This window comes from Thunnus maccoyii, chromosome 1 (genome assembly GCF_910596095.1).
Source record: "Thunnus maccoyii chromosome 1, fThuMac1.1, whole genome shotgun sequence".
NCBI classification, from domain to species: Eukaryota; Metazoa; Chordata; class Actinopteri; order Scombriformes; family Scombridae; genus Thunnus; species Thunnus maccoyii.
In genome coordinates this window covers 83,518-105,106 of record NC_056533.1, presented here as the reverse complement: position 1 = coordinate 105,106, position 21,589 = coordinate 83,518, and the positions used below count along the sequence as shown (strand labels likewise).

Here is a 21,589-nt window from a genome sequence, read left to right as displayed (position 1 = left end):
TTACAATAAAGTACAATACAAGCAAACATCTGCTGAGTGAGCTGCACACATTGACATTTGAATGGTTTTTATAGCACAACGTATGCAGCAGCTCTCTCAAAATAATAATAAAGAGCAAAGATAGCTCTCACACTGTTATCATTTTAACTAGGCCTAAAACCGTCTACATACCCATAATAAAACCCTTCGACTGCAGCATACCCGAACATGCCCTGCTTGCAGCTCTAATTATTATATTCTAGTACGCCATTGCATTTTTGGGGAGCTTGGGAAGCTCAAAAACTGAAAATTGGGACAGAGCTGGCAAAAATTGCAAATTTCTGCAATGATTGAGCTCGGGCGTGGCCAGAGTGCTCCACAGTGCCCCCAAATGCAGAGCCATTTTGGAACAAAGTTTCTTTGATGTTCATGAAATTTGGTGGGATCACTGCTCTCATTTCCCACCCAACATAAAGTCAGCCATTTTGGATTTTGTGTGTCAATTTTCATTTAATGAACACGTTCGAGGCCTTTAGGATGTGCGAAAACTCACAAAACTTTGCACTTATGTTGAAAATAGTAAATATTTAAATTAATACTCATTATAACAACCTCAGTCCAGCTGAGAGTGAGCTGCACTCGGGCTCCATTGTAAATGCCCCCTGAAGATGTAATGTAAAATTTGAGCCAATTCATTTTGAAAGAGCAACGGCCAATGGGGAAACTCCATCACTGGGCTGGCTTACCAATGGTGTTATTTCATCACTCGGTGAGTCGGTTAAACATTTGGGGTTATAGGGCTGAGGCCTGTACTACGAAGCAAGTTCAACATACCCAGGATATCTTTTCGTTATCTGGCTTCACTGAACTTGAGTATAGAGAGAGTATTTTTGCTATTTAATTGGATGATATAGAAATCATTCTGAATATGTCACATAAAAAAGAAACTTTAAAGTAATGCCAAACTGTTTCTGCTACTGAAGCAAAGAGTGGAAAAGTAGTTAATGGCCGATGAGGTCTATCTGACCCAAATGTTGCATTTATAATCATGGGAGCCGATTAACAGTGTGGACTATTTTTCTGATAAAAGACAATATTTTGTTTTCATTTCGTTATCATCACATAGTTGTATGATGTTATTCTGAGCTGTAGTGATGGAAAAAATCATTCACACTGTCAGCTGTCACTCCAGGGATAAAACAAATTTTATACTATTAAAAGGCAGCTAAAATAATCATTATGTGTTTAGTGTTGTAAACTATCTCTCCATTTGTTAGAGGCTCTGTTTTAAAACCAAAGCGGAAATAGAAAGTCTGGAACAATAAAATGTTTCCACTGACCTATAAAAATATATATTGCTCTTTTTTACTTGTCACTTTATTGTCCATGTCGGGATCTTGTGGGAATGATGACTCATTTGTTTTTCCAGTGATCTGATTGGTCAGTGGTCGCAGTGTTGACAGGTTGTGACCCGATCCTCTGAAGTTAACCTGCTCCGGAGCAGGTTAGCTGTTCAGCATAAGTTACCATAGTGATGAACCCCGGTAAAAAGTGAATCACCATCGTAGGACTGAAAACCCAGAGTTAAACCTAAAGTTACCTCACTAACCCCTAATCCTGCTTCGAAGTACAGGCATCTGGTCTGTTGCCTGTCCAGCCAAAAAAGATTGCTTGAGGTCTTTTTTTTTTTTTTTTAAACAATATTCATCGAGTGGGCTGGAATTTTTGGAATCATAAGTGTGTAAAGTGTTCATTTCGTTGCTGTAATCAGAGAAACACATGGAGGACATAATACTGTATACAAGATAATAATGTAAGGCAGTCACTCAATATATTATTGATAATACTTTATTATATGCTGTGTATGTAAAATTAACAAAATGCAATCATGTATTGTTAATAATTTCAATTTTATTTCAGCACAATGATAATTGATCTTTAATCTGATCTTTTCTTTATGTGATTTACAAGTGGGTTTACACACAGATTCAAAAAGGGAGAGAAACTGATCAATACTGCCTCCAACAAATCAACGATGAGAGCTAAGAAAGAGAGATAAGCAGACACTGTCACATGGTGCAGCAAGTAATTCCAAAATCTTACACGCAAATGTGTACATCATTACGTGATCAGTATGGCAACTTGTCAACTAGCATACAATTCTGAGAATCACTGCAACCCCCCAACAACAGGATACAGTCACCAAGCAGTGGATTACTGCTTGGTGACAAAGTCACACATTGTAGTTGGTGGGATCTATAGAATAAACTGAAAACCAGGCCTTATTGTACAAGCATGCTAAAGCACACAAACACATGCTGCAGCTTTTCTGAACATGTCCATCCACTGACAGGTCCAGAAATAAACTGATTAATGAAACAGAGTCCATAGAGAGACACATCTGATGTTATTAATGAAAAGCACTGCCTAAGTATGAGATCATATGATCTTTTTTGACAAATATGTCAATCCTCCGACATACAATTTACTAAATTTTACTGCCATTTGCCATTTCTTTGCTGCCCAGCTGGGATGGTAAATGAATTCAGGGTCATGCAAAACGCTGCACAATTATTAACTGAACTGCAGCTGCCACAAACAAAGAATGACTAGATGAAAAGATGCTTTGCTTTAATGGGAACAACACTGTTTGTCCCTGTGGGGCCAAACCTAGCACGTGCTTCCATTTGTCCAGTCTTCAGTTTGGTTTAAAAGAACCTGTTTAAAACTGTCCACAAAGCCATCCTAAAGAACATCAGTTATTGATTATTCAAGGGTGGGGACTAGCTCATAAGCAACACCACTACCAGATTCTGTAGCCTTTATGCACACTCAGCTAATACATTCATCTCTCAATATGCCAAGATGCGGGGTTGATGACTCAGTGGATACACCTATCACAGCTAGCAATTCTACTATCAACAGTAAAATGATACAGGTTAAAGACAAACTGGTCAAGTAGGAATTCACAAAGGAATGGTGAAGACTTGCCACAAGTGCACATTGAAGGTAAGTGCAGTGTTGCTGACACATGCTTCTTATAATATAACATCTTCAACCTGTTGCAGAAAAAGGTTCTGCTAATGAGGGACAGTGGGGAGGAAATAATGCAGAAACATGAATAATAATAAAAATAAAAAGGAGTTATTTTAGCTCTTGGGAAAATAATGACATTTATTTTTATCCCTGATGTACAGGATGGAATTTGTGTGTAGTTGTATATTCATTTTATAGTGAAATATCTATGGATGAGGATGGATGAGGACCTCACATCCTTCCAACCTGCAATAGTTTTAAAGGACCAGGCCCTCATAGACGGGGCCCTCAGACTCAGGGGATTCTCTCTGCAGGCGAAGATGCTCCAGTGTGTTGTGGAAGTGTTTGTTGATCTGCTCTGTTTCCTCACTTGCCTCCAGGTTGGGAAGATCCTCCCTGATCTTTTGAATCAGCTGGTTTAATACCTGGACAGTCACCTAGATGGGTGGAGGATCAGAGACAGTGAATAAAAGTGTTCCTGTTTATAGTGTGATATTTACAAAACTTTTAAGGACTAAATTCAAAATCATATGGAAGCAATTATCTCAGTTCATACTCGTGCCTGTACTCATTTGAAGCCATAAAAATGACTTTTACCATAGGTGAACTCTTAGCTGTAGAAATTTACATACAGTATATAACAAAACTGAGTACACCACTGTGCAATATCACTAAAATGTTAAAAGATTCAAAATTATATCATCTTACAATAATTGTAGTATTTTTTGGGTGAAGTGTGGGGTATTTGCTCTTATTTGTAATTAAAAACAAACAGGTTAGACTAAATGACAGTACAGACAATTTGCTATCTACACAATCTTGCATTGAAAAACACACGGGCAAGTGCTTCTCACTTGGCACAAGGATTATCTGTGGGAATTGGTGCTTCAGTGACTGCAGTGACTGTGCAAAGGACATTGCATGAAGTCAACCTCAAACTTTGCAAAAAAACATGAAAAGAAGCCTGATGAATACTGGCAGCATATTCTTTGGTTGGATGAAACCAAAATGAATAAGTTTGGATCAGATGGGGTCCAGCATATTTGGTGTGGACCTGGCCCGGACTACCACAGTGACTGCATAGTGCTGACCATGAAACATGGAGGTGGGATTGCGCTGATATGGGGCTGCATGAGTGCAAAAGGTGTAGGGGAGATAACATTTATAGATGGCACTATGAATGCAAGTTTGTATACCCAAATACTGAATGAAAAGATGACACCCAGTCTCAATAAGGTTGGCAGGAAAGGAATTTTCATACAATGAATTATCCCAAACACACTGTAAAAATCACACAAGATTTTTTAAAGAAGAAAAAAGTGAAAACAATGAGATGGCTAAGTATGTCCCATGACCTGAATCCAATAGATCACCTTTCTTAGTATTTTAAAGAGTAACAGAACCCCTCCAGCAAAGAGCAGCTGAAAAGAATAATTTGTGAAGGACAACAGAACATCTCTCCACAGATTTGTGCAAGACTGGTATCACCCATGCCCAGGGTGTCATCAAAAATAAAGACGGGCATACAAAATAAAAAATAAAATGGAGTCTCACTAAAGAAGGGTGTGCTGACTTTTGTTGCAGCTCATTCTTAAATATGAACCTTTCATTATAGTTTAATTAGTCATTAACATTCAGTGTTTCAAATGAATTGACTTAAGAAAGAAAGTAAGAAAACCTAGATAACATGGAAGTTAAATACAGCACAATTTAAAATATTGCATTTGTGTTGGACCTCAAGAATACACACAATATGTTTTGGTGAGTAACATCTAAACATAGCTTTGTTTACAAGAAGGCTCCACAGGGTATTTTTAATACCAGTTTCAGTTTTATTCTAACCTTGAAATAAAAAGACTTATCTCTAAATGTAACGGTCATAGCTATACACATAATATTGATTACCTACTTTTGTGTCATCAATTTTATCAGTAACCTGCTTACTAAAGAGCAAGTGGCGCAGCTGGGAATAGGTGTCTTAACCATGTAGAAATTTAACATTTGTGGTGTCATACCGCATCGTTTTCCCTCTCATAGAAGCAGACGTATCTGTTGAGGATTTCAATGAAAAGCTGAACTTGCAGTGATGGGTCCATGCACTGGTTGGCAATCTTCAGGGCTTTCTTTAAACACTCCATCACCCGTTTACCATCACGGATCTAAAGATGCAACATCAGTAGTTAGAAATGACAGATGTGGAAACAGGAGTAAGTGCACCACATGTGTCAGTACAATGAACTAGCAACTTCACTGGGCAAATATATGTTATTGAAAGATAACTGTTGAAAAATACAAAAACCGTTTCCTACTGTATCAATTATTGCCATCTTTTTGGGGGTCAATTTCTGAGACATCATGAGTCTAGGAATTTAAAATGGATCAAGCCCACCTATGTGTCGTGACATCCAGCAGTCGGTTCTGGAGTCTGGCACAGGAAATTGCAAATATACCTGTATCTGCATATATGTTGGCACATGTACAAAAACACTCCTCAAACTCCAACACACCTCTTCACCATTTTTGTCGGTGCTGCGACCTGACCAGAAAAGGTGGGCACAGATACTGACGGCTCGGCACTGGTCAGGCTTCTTCAGCAGCTTGGAGGCAGCCAGTGCACACTGAGTCCTCAGCGGCTCATGGTTTTCCTCACTGAAACATCGCATTCGCTCAAAGGTACCAATGATCAGTGTGATGGCTGCCAACTGGGCTTTGGAGTCGCTGATCTCATCCTCATATAGAGAGAAGGCCTGGTGAGGGGTATGTATTGATGAGCAACAGAAGAAATGGTAAAAGTGGGTTGGTGTGCAAGGAGGGAGAGAGGAATATGAATGGTAGAGGATGTCAAAAGGAGAGAGCTAGAAGTTTGGGTGTTCACAATATTTGACAATCAGGAAAAAAAAAACAAATCACCATGGTTACCTCTGGATTTTCCTGTCTTTCTTAGTTGCTCAATTTTAAGTTTTACTGCACTCAGATTGTTCAGTGCTACTTTTCTATGAACTAGCTGCACAAATTCAATTGCTGAGGAGTCTAAAGCTAACACTTTTGTACCTCATCACATTTTCAGGATTTCCACTCATCATGTCATGTAACTGAAGCTCAAATGACTGTGCTGCCAATCTTTCTCAAATTTCTCTTTCTCCCCCATACATTTTCTGCTAGCTAGTCTGTCTGTTATGTCCCAATTTTTTAAATTTGTGCAATTATTTTTAAAAAACAACATGCAGAACTTTTTTTGTTGCCATTTTCTTTATCATTACCTGTATGTCATGATAAACACTTCTGAGGATATTCTATAGTAACAGTATCTGTAGCTTTTCCCCAATCCATAAACATTTAACTCTTAACATGTACATTAACTATTGGGACCAGCAGGAAAAAAATGTATTATTATAGACACAAAAATAACATTCACATGGGCAGGAAACCAGAGGGTTTATTATCGTAACCTGGGTTGCTTTCACACTTGTATTTGGGTTAATTTGGTCAGGACCAAAGATGGACTGCTTTCACTATGTAGCTTGTATAAGAGGTATAAGCAGCCAACACGTGCTCTAGAGTCTTTTTTAAAACCATTTACCTGTGACATGAACTCATAAGCTACAGTCTCGTGGTTCTCAAAGCCAATGTCACCTGCAGCCAGTGCCCCCTGCAGGAAAAGTCGGAGAGGCAGCTCAGCAAGCTCAGCCTTGATTAGAGCACTGATGGTCTGGTGGGCGAAGGAAAAGATCTTTTGACATTTCTTCTCCCACTTGTCGTCCTAATAAAAGAAAAAAAAATGGTGTGATTTAATAGTTGTATAGACAAAACTACAAATACAGCATATGTGAGTGGAAAAAAAGGATGTCGGCAAACCAATGAGGAGTTTTCTTTGTATCTGAAGGCCAGCTGGTAGGCAGCGAACACCAGAGGAGGGAGAGTGTAGCGAATCCTTTGATTTCCACCCGCACCAAAGTGTTTGCGGGCTGTGTTCAGAATCTGATCACAAATCAGAATGTTCAATGACCAACAGTAACAACAGCAAAGACATTGTGGTGATGATTTAGTTATAGTTTGGGATAAAGAAGTTATACAAGCATGAAAAAGGTGACTGTTTTAAATCTCTTAACATTTCCTAAAGCATGCTGTTGAGTTTCAGATTTTTTTAATCCATTAGTTTCAAGGCAGCCACTGGTTTTTATTCATTTCCATACAGTATATAAATCAATCAACTGTCTATAATCCATCACAGTACACTTCAAATCTGATTTGGCCAAGGTGGGAAAAATCATTTAAAGAGGAAACACTACAGTATGATTTTCAAAATAGTCAGCATTTTGAAAATGCTGACTAAACAGCAGTAATAATAGTAACAATAGTATAGCAGTAGCAGTTTAGTATGTAGTATGTCTAGTACATAATCATTGGCATGCTCCTTTTAATGTTGAGGAAAGGACCCACAAGGTACTGCTGGTCAGGATCTTCAGAGTGGAGCAGGTGAATGAAACGACCCACAAGGCTCTGCTCCTCAGCAAAGTCCTCAGGGTCGGGATCATCAGCTGGTTGGTCTGGTTGGTCCTGTATCAGTGTGGATACCAAGTTCAAGATGGCATCCACCTAGAGAAACCAGGGAGGGGGAGGAGAAGAGAGAAGAGTGTTAAATTTGACAAACTTTTCTACAAATATTTTTTCTACTTTTGACTGAGGCGGGTAAGTCTTCTTAAGTCTACTAAGTGGAGCTTTACACATTACGTTATTAAAATGGGATATTACATGGGAACCGCAGAACTGTGATTGGTCAGTTTGTGTTTTCTTCTGCAAGTTTTTAATGCCACTTTTTGATTGTTCATAGTGAAGAGAAGCTTAAGGCAGCTGAAAAAAGACTCAACAGTTTTCTCATAACATATAGTACACATAGTAACATACAATATATCTAATAAAGCCATCTCTAAAGCAAACCTTCAGCTTACAGCCATTGCTATTCTCTACCACAGTGAATGAAAGAATGTAAACACGCTATAGGATCAAATTCAGTAATGAGGCGAGGAGAAATTAAAGTTACCTGGGTGTAACTCGTTGTAATTGTGTGTGTAACCCACTGTCGCTCTATTGAACTTATGTGTTTCAGCAACTAGAAAGAACTAAACTTTTTTTGTGGAAAAAACCTGACACACAAATTATTCAAAGCAGTATTTTTACATGTCTTAAACCATGTCTTTCTACAGCACAGTGCTGTAGATTTATTTCTACAGCACAGATGCTGTAGAAATAAATCATTTAAAATGTTAGCAAAGAGTGTAATCAGGGTTTTGTGGAATCAGTCAATATCAACATTCTGTCTGGTGATAGAGTTGGTACTATATTTACTGTTATTCTCATTAACAGGTCAACATGTAAATGTTGACATCTTTGTGCTTAAGTTGTAGCTATGAATCAGACCTGTTCCTGTGCCACAATGGTGGTGTTGTAGTCAAGTGTGTTGCTCAGCACATAGCAGCTCATGCTCTTGCGCGACTCGTAGTCAAAGTACTCGAAGAGTGGTGGGAAGTGTTTGAGCTGCAGCACTGTTAGAATGTTGTTGTAGGTATCCACTGGGATCTTCAACAGTCTGGTAAGTTCCTTTGACACTGCGCTGCTGGTTGCTATGCTATACGAGGGAAGAGAATGGAAAGGGTCAAAGTGTGTGTGAAAACAGGTAAGGCAAAGACTATATTTAAATGTCAGCTACTATCCCTGTTCTATCCTGTCTATTATCCTATTTGTGATAAAAAGGTCTACATAGAGTAACAATGATATCCAGGTTTCTGATCACTCTGCTATCTCTACTTCAAACAACAGCTTCCACTCTCCCTCCTCTCTTTTAACCACTCTCCCCATGTTTTCAGGTAATCTCCACTGTGAATATGATACTTTTTTTGTCTTAGTCTCACCCTCTTTTACCAAGACTTTTATTTTTCACTGAACAAAAACTGACTTTTGCTGTATTATGTTACCTTTCAAGTGTTGTCACAGCAGAGACAGTTAAAAAAATTGAGGGTCAGTTTTTTATGTTTTAAAATAACTTCTATCTTATTAACTGCAACCCTGCTTGCTGTCTGACATCTCTTAAGCCAGAAATTCTGGAAAGCATTACTGTAAAATGTCAAATAATGGCCATATCATCATTCTGGAATGAGAGACAGTGGCTGCACCAGAGATGGGCTCTTGAATACATCTCAAACTTGGACCTAAAAAGTGGGACTTTTTGCAAAATAACCTTCAAATAATCTTCAGAAAAGACTCTAAAGAAGAGGTAACAGCATTAATCAACAAAATTAAGGATTCCTCAGAAGGGGATATATCATCTTTGGATACATTTTTTAAATCAAAACAAGTTATTTTGTAAAGACAAGAAGAGAAATTTAGGGGTCCTTGTTGGTGGTATTCTCCCTCTCTCTCCATGTACTGGTGTGATGGCGGCACGACCAACGTTTGCGGCAGCTTCTCCTAGTTCTAACTATGCAGTGTTTTTGTCCATGTCTACGTCTACATCATTGTGTGGAGTGCAAGGGAAATATGTCTATGATCGTCAGTTTCTTTTGGACATTCATAACAAAGACTTTTGCTATGGGAAATACTGATTGAGAGAGCTTAATCAGCTGAGTGCGCTTGGTCTGCTACACCCAGTGGGCCCAAAGGAGACCACAGCCTTGCCTGGAGCTGCGCCGGAGAGGAAACTTTGGAAGCGGTGCAACAGGAAATGGAAGCGCGGCAAGCGCAGAGGAGTGCGAGCTAGGCTAGCTGTTAACCCATACAAACAGGCAGTTCCAACAATCATGTTGCCTAATGTTCTCTGGACAGCAAAATGGATTATATAACTCCCCCATAAGTGCTGGTCACTCGTTGACATGCAAGAGCTGTCTACATGGAACTGAGACATGTACTTTTCTCTCTAAATGCACTTTAATGCACTGTGGTGCTAACTGCTTGTTCTTTTTTGTTTTGTTTTGGTTTTTTCCTCTTGGGATTTATATGTTTTTTATCATTTTTAAAAGGGAATTTTTAGATAGACAGTATATCTTTTTTCCTTTCTGTTGTTGTTTCACTCCTGTTGGCTGGGAGGAACAGCATTTCGTTTTTTTGTGTGTGCAAATACACAAGAAAATGACAAACTAAATCCTGAAATCTTGAATCTTGAATCTCTCTTTGCTGGATTGCTAGACACAGACAAAACTAAGATTTCTTTATACTGCATGCATCCCATGACCATTCAGCAGAGACACAGACACACAAGTACACTGTATTCCTTCAACCTCAATGTGTCAGGACTTTGGGGGCTTACTGTTCCAAGTTGAGCTTGTTGAATATCTCCACAGTGCTCTCCAGGACCTTATCTACATAGTCAACACGATCAGGGTAGCATTTCATGGCCAGATTGATGAGAGAAACCTGAAGAGAGACCACGTCCTCTGATGGCATGTCCTGGCGAGACTGATGAGGGGGAATCATAGAGTGAAAACATCACCATATTCAGTACAGAGTACAATGTTTGTTTAAACTTTAACTTGAACTCAGAATATATGGACAGTGATGACGAGTTGATCACAGAGTCTTTTTTTCTCCTTTGACTTGCACAACACAACTTTTTTCTTTCTTTTTTTTTTAATCTGACCTGAGAGCTCATGACAACCTCTCTATGCTTAAATAATTATCTCACTATTAACAATTACAATGACCGATCAGCTTGGTCTTATAGACCACATAAACCTAATGTTACCTACCTGAATGACAGTGGCCACCTGCTGAGAGAAGATATCAAACAGTTTGATCTCAGTTGGAATACCGGGGCCATCTTCTCGATGAGCAAACAGGGCAAGTCTGAAAAGCAAAACAGAGAAAATCTAGTGCATTCTTATTGTTAAGTTTATAAACAGGGATTGCAATGGTAGTCGTCTTCTTCTTTAAATGCTGAAGACTTCTGAACAAGGGCTGTCTGCCAAGGAATGTGAATGGGTGCAGACAAAATTTTAACATCTTTAACGTAATGCAATCTAAGACACCACTATCACAAACTACTGTCTCAAATATCATCAAGTGTACACAAATTTTTCATCTAATGGGTAAATTAAAAGGGCTCCAACAATTTGCAACACTTAACTGCTCTTTGTTATGACCATTGTAATGTGATCAAGAATATGGATTAATCAAAAGTTGTATATGCAAATGTCAAAACAAAGAAGTATTTACATGTGATTGAGTTTCTATTAGCTTTGTTTGTTTACAATGAATTAAATTGTACCTGTCAATGAGGGCTATAATGATGTTCTTGACATTGACATGTTGATGGAGCTCAGCACAGGAACGCAGGAAAGGGTTCAGGGTCTGAAGGTGGAATTCATCTGGGAAAACCTTACAAGATAAGACCATTTTAGTTCAGGAGTGCAGCTTTTACTTGTATGATCTATCTATGAAACTAATATGAAGGTTCATGTTAACTTCATTACACTAGATTTCAAGGGCTGGCTGGAATATCATTTTACAGGCATTGAGAATTTTAATTTAAATTAATTGTTAAATATGAGCACTGCTGAAATTAAAATAGGGCTTCCATGACCTTAAAATACAAAGCATACAAAGTTTCCCTTTGTTCAAAATATCCATAATCAATAATCCACATACATTTAAAAATGTAAACATTCTTTACACTAATGTAACAAATTAAACTAAAACGTGACATGCTGCTCAAATGTCCAGGCTACATGGAAACAGTAAACCTTGTTTATATTAACTGACACCATATTGTAATTGTGTGTTACTGTATTTGACTGTCTGTACTGATAGCTACTGTGAGTTGCATTTCTCAGATTGGTGCGTTGTTGCTCCAGACTGATTAACTGCTTAGTTCAGCACTCAGGGCATGTAAACCGACTATCCCAATTTTGACTAATTATAGTCTGTATGTAGTGTTCTGAAACCTGCAAAAGTCACTGAAATAGTTAACATTGTTTTTTCATGGAGAAACTGAGTATGCATGTTGCACAATCAGAGACAAAGAGGTGCGCATTCACACCTACAGTCTTTCATTTTGGAGGTGCTGTCTGTAGGGAGGGTCTGAGGGACGATTTCCAAAGCTGAGATCCTCCATTCCTCTGATATGTGCTCATGATGCGCAATGACACACACTGGTGGTCACTGATAACCACTCTCAATTTCAGGTGTCATCATTAACCTTACTTGTTCATTTTGTCAGAGGACTTATGATCATAAAATAGAGATGGATGTCTCAGTCAGCAGTGTGGGAGTTTCATAGAAATCATACAAAAATAATGGACCTAACCAATGTGACATCACCCATTGGTCTGTGGACTCCTGTTATGAAGCCTTGAGTATGCCATTTTGACCGTCGCCATCTTGGTTTTTTTAAAGCCAGAAGTGATGAAAAATGATCATATTTGGATGAGAGTGTGGAGCTGGGGAGAAGTTCCGCAGGGTCCGACTACAGCATCTCACTCACCGCCGTGGTAGCGACTTGTCAATCACAAGGTAGCCACACCCTAAAATCATCTATTTTACTCTAAATGGGGCCATAAAAGTGCACATCATGCTGTATTGAAGAAGACTTGAAACGAGCAGTTGAGACCATAAACCCATTAGGAAAGTGTTCACTGAGGTAATAGGCTAGATCAAGTGAGAAGTATGGTCATTTTCCATAGACTTCTATACAAACAGACTTCTTTTTGGAGCCAGTGGAGTCACCCCCTGCTGGCCATTAGAGAGGTCTGCATTGGCTTCAATTTTCAGACTTGGAGCTACCCGCTTGGAGGTTTAGATCTGTTTTTTTTTTTGTGGTCAAATCCCATTGTTCCAATATAATGACCCAACAGTGCAAATCTCACAGGTAATGGGAATGTCCTGGCTGCCCCACAAAGCAGGCAGCTGCACTTAAATCTGCAACTGTGGACTGATGCTGACAATGGAAACAAAACATTTTAAGCATTTTAACAAAGTAAAACAGATAACTGAATTAGTCTATATTTCTAGGTTTTGTTGCCCAATCCTAGATTCAAAATAATAATAAGATGAATTAGTTTAGACAGTGTTATAGCCTGATATGTATGTGTTATAGGTGAACCAGTTAGGAGCGAAAACATTCAACCATTACAGTAACTAGACCCATAAAGACCCACTTTTATTCTGGTTCTTAAAACGGACACCTTTATGAGTCTCCAGATTTCCCATTACCATTTCTTTTTACATTAAATCTCATAAGGGAAAGCTGCTCTTTATACTGTTTTATGCAGTTCACAGTACAGTTGTTCTCATTTACATAATATCCGTTTCTGTTGTCAAAGTAACAAGGAAGAAATAGCCCAGTGATTTTATTGTGGCTCAAATGTCAACAAAGTTGCTACACCATGGTGGCAGTCAAATCATTATTTTATAATTCTGACATACTCTGACAAAACCTGCATAAACACAGGTTACACAACCCTGGCACAGCAGGTTACTCAGCTTGTTAAAACTCCATCACAGACCTGAAATTATGTCATTTTTAAGGCAAGGCCACTTTGGCCTTTGATAAGTACAAATTTATTGGGGCATCACAGCCAAAATGCAGTTCACCAAGGCCCAAACCAATGGTGCAATAACAATAAGTGATAACAATTAGTAGTCAGTGTATTGAAAAACAGTACTGAGTTTATTAAAATTGTACACTGAATGTTTGATTTTTCCACAAAATGCTGTCTGATTGATTTTTAAAACGAACAATTCATTATATTTATTGTTGTTATATGTTAATGATAAAATAAAGTCTATAAATGGGCAAAGGGTGATCAAAATTAATCTGAACAAGTTTCAATATCCATGCAACTATTAGCATTTGAGTCTGAGATCATAGGAGCAGTCACAAAAATGACTAACACTTTTTTTTTTTTACACGTAAATACACTGATGAGAAACTTCTCAAGGATAGCTGCGAGTCATTAACAGTTAACAGACTCCCCTGATCTGTCTTAACTGAGAAATGGCAGTCTGCTTACAGAGAAATGGATGTGTGTGTCTGTGTGTGTGTGTTAACGTCGCATCTCGCTGAAAAAGTAGCAACCCATCACATCTCACACTAAGTTATAAAATCTATGTACGTTCTTAGTTAGCTATAACTATGCACTAATATCCTAGTAAACTTTAAAACTCAACGTGTATTAATACTTACACAGTACAATGTTTAGCTGCTTGTGCTCATCACATTATGTTAACTGTTAGTTAACCCTCCCTTAAGAGTCTTGGGCTATTTTGGCTGTTTTTGCATACTTTTGAATTAATTTGCCTTTATATATCACTTAAAAAAATGTTTAACATGCCAATGTTTGGTATCTTTTTTTTTCAGCACAACATCACCTATCTGACCAGACAATTATTTTTTCACTTTGACATACTATATCATCATATTGGACCAAAAAACACACAAAATACAAAAAATTCGATTTGGAAAATGTAAAACACGTTCAACAAAGCATTTTAAAGGTTGCAAATGTAAACACAGGTTGCAAATGTGAACATATAATGGTAACAATGAGATAAAATCAATCTATATACATCTATTTACAACAAAAAGCAGATGTAACAACAGGCGTTTTTTACTTTTTAGCTATGCCAGTCTTCAAAATAGTTGATGTAAACTATTAGACACAGAACTATATTACAGGCCTTGCATTCCCAGAGTGTAGTGAGGTTCCCAAATAGCGCATATATAATATGTATAAGGTAACACTGAGATAAAATCAAACTATAGAGAACTATTTACAACAAAATGCAGGGGTAGCCATAGGCGTTTTTGTCTTTTTCAGCTGTGCCACTCTTCATAACAGTTGTGGGTGTCCTGCCTTGACACCTTCTCTGGTTACTATTGCTATCATTATTATTATTATATCATATCTCTATTATTATTATCACTGTTATTGTTATTATTGTTGTTATTATGCCTCTCTGTGTCTCTCTCCCCACCCCCCCCCTCTCTCTAACAGTTGGGTTGAGAGAAAAAACTCAACCCAACCGGTCGTTGCTCTGATTCCGACAATGAGCTGTCATCAGCGTCTTCCTCTTGAAAAAACAACTTTATGGCTTGGCTTATGTTAAGCGTTCGCTTCATTTTTCCGACTCAAAAACTTCAAATCTTCCGAAAATTATCTCAATATCTCCTCATGTGTCTCTGTTCTGTCTCTCTCTCTCTCCTGCTTCTCTCTCTCACCCGCATTTCTCCTCTGTAGGTGCTCTTCACAGTTAGCAATCCTCTATTCCTGAAATGTTGAATTTGTGGAGCACGATCAGCAGATTTGAGCATTTTTTTCTGTTTCATCATATGACAAAAAATGACGAAGATATAAAATAAATGCGACGTCTGCCATCTTGCCACGCTTTTACGCTTGAGTAAACATGATTTTTATATCAACGTATCTCCGTTTTTACTTGGTTTATCAACACCAAACAAAAACTGGCAGAGTTTCAAGCCAGCACGTTAAACAGAAGTTGACAGCAACACTTAATGTGACTTTGTTTTTATGCTACGTCCTGAAACAGACACGTCATTTGATCACGCCGGCGTGATCGGCGACTCCTAAGGGTTAATGTTGGCTAGCGGGTTAGCTGTAAATATTTATGTTAATGTTACACATATAAAGTACTGCTTGAAAATTTGTGAACCCTTTAGAATTTTTTCCATTTCTGCATAAATATGACCTAAAATGTGATCAGATTTTTACACAAGTACTAAAACTAGATAAAGGGAACCCAATTAAACAAATGAGCCAAACATTGAACTTATTCATTTATTTATCGGGAAAAATTATCCAATTTTACATATTTGTGGGGCAAAAGTATGTGAACTGGTGTGATCCCTTTTGCAGCAAACTTCAACCGAACATTTCCAGTAACTGTTTATCAGTTTGAGGAATTTTAGCTCATTCCTCCTTACAGAACAGTCTCAACTCAGGGATGTTGGTGGGCTTCTTTGCATGAACTGCATGAACTTCAAGTCTTTCCACAGCATTTCTATGGGATTTAGGATTTAGGACTTTGACTCTGCCATTCCAAAACATTATCTTTCTTATGCTCCAAACATTCTTTGGTAGAGCGACTTGTGTGTTTAGGGTTGTTGTCTTACTGCAAGACCCAGTTCCTGTTGAGCTTCAGTTCACAAACGGATACCATGACATTTTCCTGTAGAATTTTCTGGTACAACTCAGAAATCATAACCCCTTCAATGACTACAAGCCTCCCTGGTCCAGAGGCAGCAAAGCAGGCCCAAACCATGATACTGCCACCACCATATTTCACAGATGGGATAAGGTTCTTATGCTGGAATGCAGTGTTTGCTCATTGCCAAACAGAAAGCATTTCATTCGAGCCAAAGAGTTCATTTTTCCAATTGCCCTCTGGCCTTAAGTGGTCAAGACCAAACAACAGGCGGCTGCAATGTTCTTTTTGGAGAGAAGTGGCTTTTTTCCTTGCAACTCTGCTATGCACACCATTGATGTTCATTGTTCTCCTGATGGTGGACTCATTAACATCGACTACAGCCACTGAAAGAGAAGCCTTTAGTTTCCTAGACATTATCCTGGGATCCCTTGTGGCCTCCCGGAGTATTACACGCCTGCTCTTGGTGTGATCTTTGTTTTTCAACCACTCCTGGGTAGGGTAACAATGGTGTTGGATGTCTTCCATTTGCACATAATCTGCCTGAGAGTTGACTGGTGGAGTTCAAACTCTTTAGAAATGGTTTTGTAACCCTTTCCAGCCTGGTGTGTCAGCAACTCTTCTTCTAAGATCCTCAGAGATCTCCTTTGTTTGAAGCCATGATGCACTTCAACAAACCTGTGTTTTGAAGCTCAGACTTTGATAGTGAAGACCCAGATTTCTCTTCTTTAAATAAGGCAGGGCCTCCCAGACTCACACCCCATTGATTGAAACACCCGACTCTAATTTCCCCTTCAAATGAATTGATAATGGTAGAGGTTCACGTACTTTTGCCACGCACAAATATGTAACACTGGATCATTTTCCTCAATAAATAAATGGACAAGTATAAGGTTTTTGTCTCATTTGTTTAATTGGTGTCTCTTTATCTAGTTTTAGGACTTGCATGGAAATCTGATCACGTTTTAGGTCATATTTATGCAGAAATAGACCAAATTCTAAAGGGTTCACAAACTTTTAAGCAGCACTGCATTTTGGGGGAGTGGCAGAAATCTCACAATATTGTTGATGTCCAGCGTGATGATAGAGACACTGGGAAACGTGAGTATGTTTATTTGCTGCATCGCATGTAGTTTTAAATGAGGAAATCCGCAACTTTCTTTTAAGGGCACAATGGCCAGTTAAAAACAGGGCATGCCAAACTGGCCATGTGGATAGTTAATTTTAGAAGGGGCATTACGGCAACACTGGGGCATCCACGGCACTGGCCGTTTGGCCCTGCAAGTCTCTGCATTCACCTATACTGTGTTTTAATAACAGCACTTGTGTGATACAACAACATTTAAAATGGGAAGGTCACATTTTCACATAGAAGGTTTCTTCTTAATTGTACATCATGTTTAATATTTCTGTGACTTGTGCTACAGTGTCAACCATGTTCTAATAGATGACTAAAACTCTGCAACCCTATGTGTAGCAGATTACTTGTCCAGGACAGCCCCTGTATAATATAGTAAGAGAATTCATTAGCACTGATACAGCTTTGGGACTCCTTGCTGCATACAGATATAGTGATGAGGGAGAGACTTTGCAGATTTTATAAAGCTGGAGCAGGGCTAAAGGATAGGCTAACCATTCCAACGAAATCACAGAGACGCTGCAACCAAACCGTGGCCGAAAAGTGGGACAATTTAAAGGCTGTGTATATATGTGATACTGTCAGATACTGTTCATGTGGAGAATTTTTTTGTGTGTGTTAGATCTAAAGAATAGCTGTAAACTAACTGGGACTGTAGGTACAGTGTGTGACCACAATTTCAATCTGATAAAAAGTGCTCTATTATTCTCAAATTTAATCTGTGTATCAGCCAGTATGAAATCAATTGGGATCATTTAAGTAAAATGGGGCCAGAGGTTAATGTCTCAGTCTGCAGCCTGCTGCAGTTGACTGAATGTAGGTGATAGCAGGAATTTTTTAATGACACTGACAAGGAAACCATATTTAATGTGGATGGGTAAAGTTATAAAGGTCATTATCAGTGTTGATACCAACAGACTGCATTATTGCATCCCAAATGTGTACCTGAATGATGCACTCCATTAGATACTCCTGAGCCAATGAGTCTCTGCAGTTCACAACCTGCTCCAGAACTCCAGGAAGAACAACCTGTGGTGACAAACAGAAATAAAGAAAAGAAAAGTTTTACCAGACAGATATAATATGTGTTAAGATACATGTCAAATGTAGCAAACAAGACAATTAATACTGTTTTTCTACTACAGGATCTTAATGACACATGACCTTAAATCCACTGGAATTAAAAGGGCTAAGGTGGTCAGCTCTGCATTGCTTTTCACTGTATTTTACAAACCCAGAAGGATCAATGTCTAAGTTAGACATTGTAAATTGAAATCACAGTCGAGTCTTGAATTTTTATTCTCTCATTGTTCTTCTTATTTAAAAGGCCTTGCCGATGTACACGCAGAAGTGAAATGGTGGTTACGGCTATATTGTGTTTGTTGTAGTTTAGCTGTGATGACATGCTTGAATCACAATCACAGGCAATGGCCCTGTGAGCCCCCGCTTACCCTGGCCAAAGCAAGAAATTAAAATCTTGGCTGGTCAATGCAAGTCAGTGTCTGTCTACACCCAATGACGATGTCTCAGAAAGAAACCCCACTAGACCAAAAGCAAGTGCGCTGTCTTCAACAGTTTAAAAGTGAATCTAAATGATATGTCACTTTTTATAGATAGAATGTTCTAGTTTTTGGTGTTCAGAGTTTTGGAGAAGTCATCTGAAGGCTTTGGCTCAACTGTATCAGGTGGCCATGAGAGTCTTGGCCATTCCTGCGACCAGTGCACCGGTTGAGAGGGTGTTCAGTCATGGAAACAATATCTTGTGCAAGACTGAGTGCAAAGATACTTTCAGATTTGTTATTCCTGAATTCCAACAGCACTATTTGATAAAAATAGACACATACACATACTACTCTTGTTGAAATAATGCTCACACCTTTGAAATTAGTCTCTAAATCCTACTTGTAAGTTAAAAAAAGAGAACTGTTTTAAGTTACTATTCAATCTTTATTTAAAATACTATTCCTCTAAAATACTTATCTTATTGCCTGTGGTATATGTAGGAAACAAAGTCATAAAGTCAAAAAAACAACAAATCACTTAAAAAAAAGTGGACAAAGAAAGCACAATAACAAACAGTACAAAGAAAAAAACACAGAACACATTATGAAAAATACAAGGCTACACACAACAGCACATCACATACACCCATGATGTCAACTAGAAATTAATAATGTAAACTTGTCAAATCAAAAGATTATTTGCTTTAATGAGAAGACGATAGATGAAATTTAGATTGAGTGGTTACAGAGCTGAATGGTTTTAAGTACATTTTTTAATTTGGTTTTGAATGTATTGATGGAACTGCAGCTCTTCATATCATCAGGTAGGCATTCCACTGAGTTGTGGCTTTCACACAGAAAGCTGACTGCCAAATGCAGTACGACGAAATGGTATGGTACAATCTTGTATAGAGGATATTCTGGAGGATCTAATAGAACTTACTGAGTGAGTGTGCACAAAGTCACATAGTGGAGGGGCCAAACCATTTAAAATTTTATAAGCTAGGTACAAATTTGAGAATTATCTAAAATTCTCAAAGCACCCTACAGTGATGGAAATACATTGGCTTTTTGTCCAGAGTTTTCAGAGTTTGTTTGTATAAGGACTCGAGGTTTTATGGGTGTTTCTCCAGCCTGCCCCCAACATGTGATGCAATAACTTCATTAGGTTGCATCCAAAGAGAGATAGTTTCAAATATGTCTAAAATTTGCTAAGTTGTACTTTATGGTTTTAAACTTTTTTTTTTTTTAATGTTTCTTAAAAGGTCAAATTTGGATCCAAAGTCACACCAAGATATTTAAAATCAGTGACTATGTCAATCTTTTCACCTTAAGTGCAAGGTAGCAGTTTCGGTGGAATGATGTGCTCTAAAGCCAAATTGCATACAATGTAGACCAAAATTTCTTGTATTGAGAAATGTTGACTTTCTCAGCAACCTTTGAGAGTACTGGCAGTATACTTATTGGTCTGTAATAACTGGCCTCGAGGCGGTCTCCAGATTTAAAAATAGGTGTGACAATGGCACATTTCCAGTCATCAGGAAAGGAGCTGTGTTTAAAAGACAAGTTAAACAAATGAGCAATAGGGGGAGTTAAAATATCTTTGTGTGATTTAACAAACATGGTGTCAAAATTTTAGAGCTTTTTCAGGAGCTGATGATTTTGTTTACTTGTAACTCATTAGTCTCTACCAGTTTAAAAACCTGGTCTGTAGCATCTATAGGAACAATATCCAGTTTCCTTTCAGAAATTTTTTTCCTAACTCATATACAGACTCAAGAAAAAAATTAAAGCTGCAAGCAGCGTTGAACAGGCCTTTGCACCCTTGCACACGTCGGGGCGCGGTGCAGTCCAAGGGCTTCTGTCACGGTTATGTAGATGTCTCCAGACCTGGGCTGACAGGTCTGACTTTACAAACATGTAAAGTTTGGTGCAGACTGGAGCATGTACAATAAAGTTATAGCAATTTCCTCTGTCATGGCGAAACATCTGTCTAGCTCACCCCTGTGTCATCAAAATTATGCAAGTTTTGGGCCCTTTCACTGTAATTTCAATTAATTATTTGAAAACTTTTGAGAGTGTGAGCGAACCGCTAGGTGCTTGGGCTCTTATAAAGGAAAAACTGCAGTACAGAGCTACAAATTTTAGTTTTGATTTTATTTTTCTGCAGCGCTTTATCACTAAACTGTCACTCTCACTCCATTTTTTCCCTTCCCCTCATAGGTCATCCCCACTACTGAATTATACATATAAGACTCAAAATTATTGTAAAATAAATGGTAATAACACCAAACTTCATACAAAGTTTGTATATAATGTACTGTATGTATATAGACCTTTCTGCTGTATCCTTCAAAAATGAGCTGCATTTAACCGTGACACCCATCCCCCCACTTTCTTTCCTCCCTCTCCCTCTCAGCTGGAGAGAAGGATGTCAGAGCACTCTTCTTGTGGAAATATCTTCATAAATCCCATGACTTTGGCCAAATCTCACATTAAAAATCACATATAGTAGTATAGTATAGTAGGAATTTTCGTCGCAAATCCATTGATACAGGTTTGAAAGTGGTCTGACTTATAGTTTAGATGTCAGACGCCTCAGTTTGGCACAAAGTCCATGCCCAGAGATTGCCTTCCCATTGGTTTCCATTGTAAGGTGCGATGTGGCACTTCAACTTTTGAGGCTTATACTGTCTAAATCGTTTGAGTTATTACAAAGTTTTTAATAACTTTTGTTCAGCACAGTGTGATAAGTCATGTAATGAAGTTTGAAGCCGATACC

The 21,589-nt window shown here is 38.3% G+C and overlaps 1 protein-coding gene across 1 annotated transcript in view; it reads right to left on the bottom strand.

Annotated features, from left to right (window-relative positions):
• Positions 1 to 1,870: 1,870 nt before the first annotated feature.
• vps35 (VPS35 retromer complex component) overlaps positions 1,871 to 21,589 on the bottom strand; it is a 58,934-nt gene continuing 39,215 nt past the window's right edge. Inside the window, exons 7-17 of the mRNA XM_042404114.1 lie at positions 18,251 to 18,334; positions 11,273 to 11,382; positions 10,755 to 10,851; positions 10,316 to 10,464; positions 8,434 to 8,641; positions 7,456 to 7,611; positions 6,871 to 6,993; positions 6,596 to 6,775; positions 5,523 to 5,762; positions 5,031 to 5,174; positions 1,871 to 3,452 (exon numbers count right to left, since the gene is read on the bottom strand). Coding sequence (XP_042260048.1) covers positions 3,273 to 3,452; positions 5,031 to 5,174; positions 5,523 to 5,762; positions 6,596 to 6,775; positions 6,871 to 6,993; positions 7,456 to 7,611; positions 8,434 to 8,641; positions 10,316 to 10,464; positions 10,755 to 10,851; positions 11,273 to 11,382; positions 18,251 to 18,334 — 1,671 coding nt within the window. The 3' untranslated portion in view covers positions 1,871 to 3,272. The remainder of the gene's footprint in view (positions 3,453 to 5,030; positions 5,175 to 5,522; positions 5,763 to 6,595; positions 6,776 to 6,870; positions 6,994 to 7,455; positions 7,612 to 8,433; positions 8,642 to 10,315; positions 10,465 to 10,754; positions 10,852 to 11,272; positions 11,383 to 18,250; positions 18,335 to 21,589) is intronic.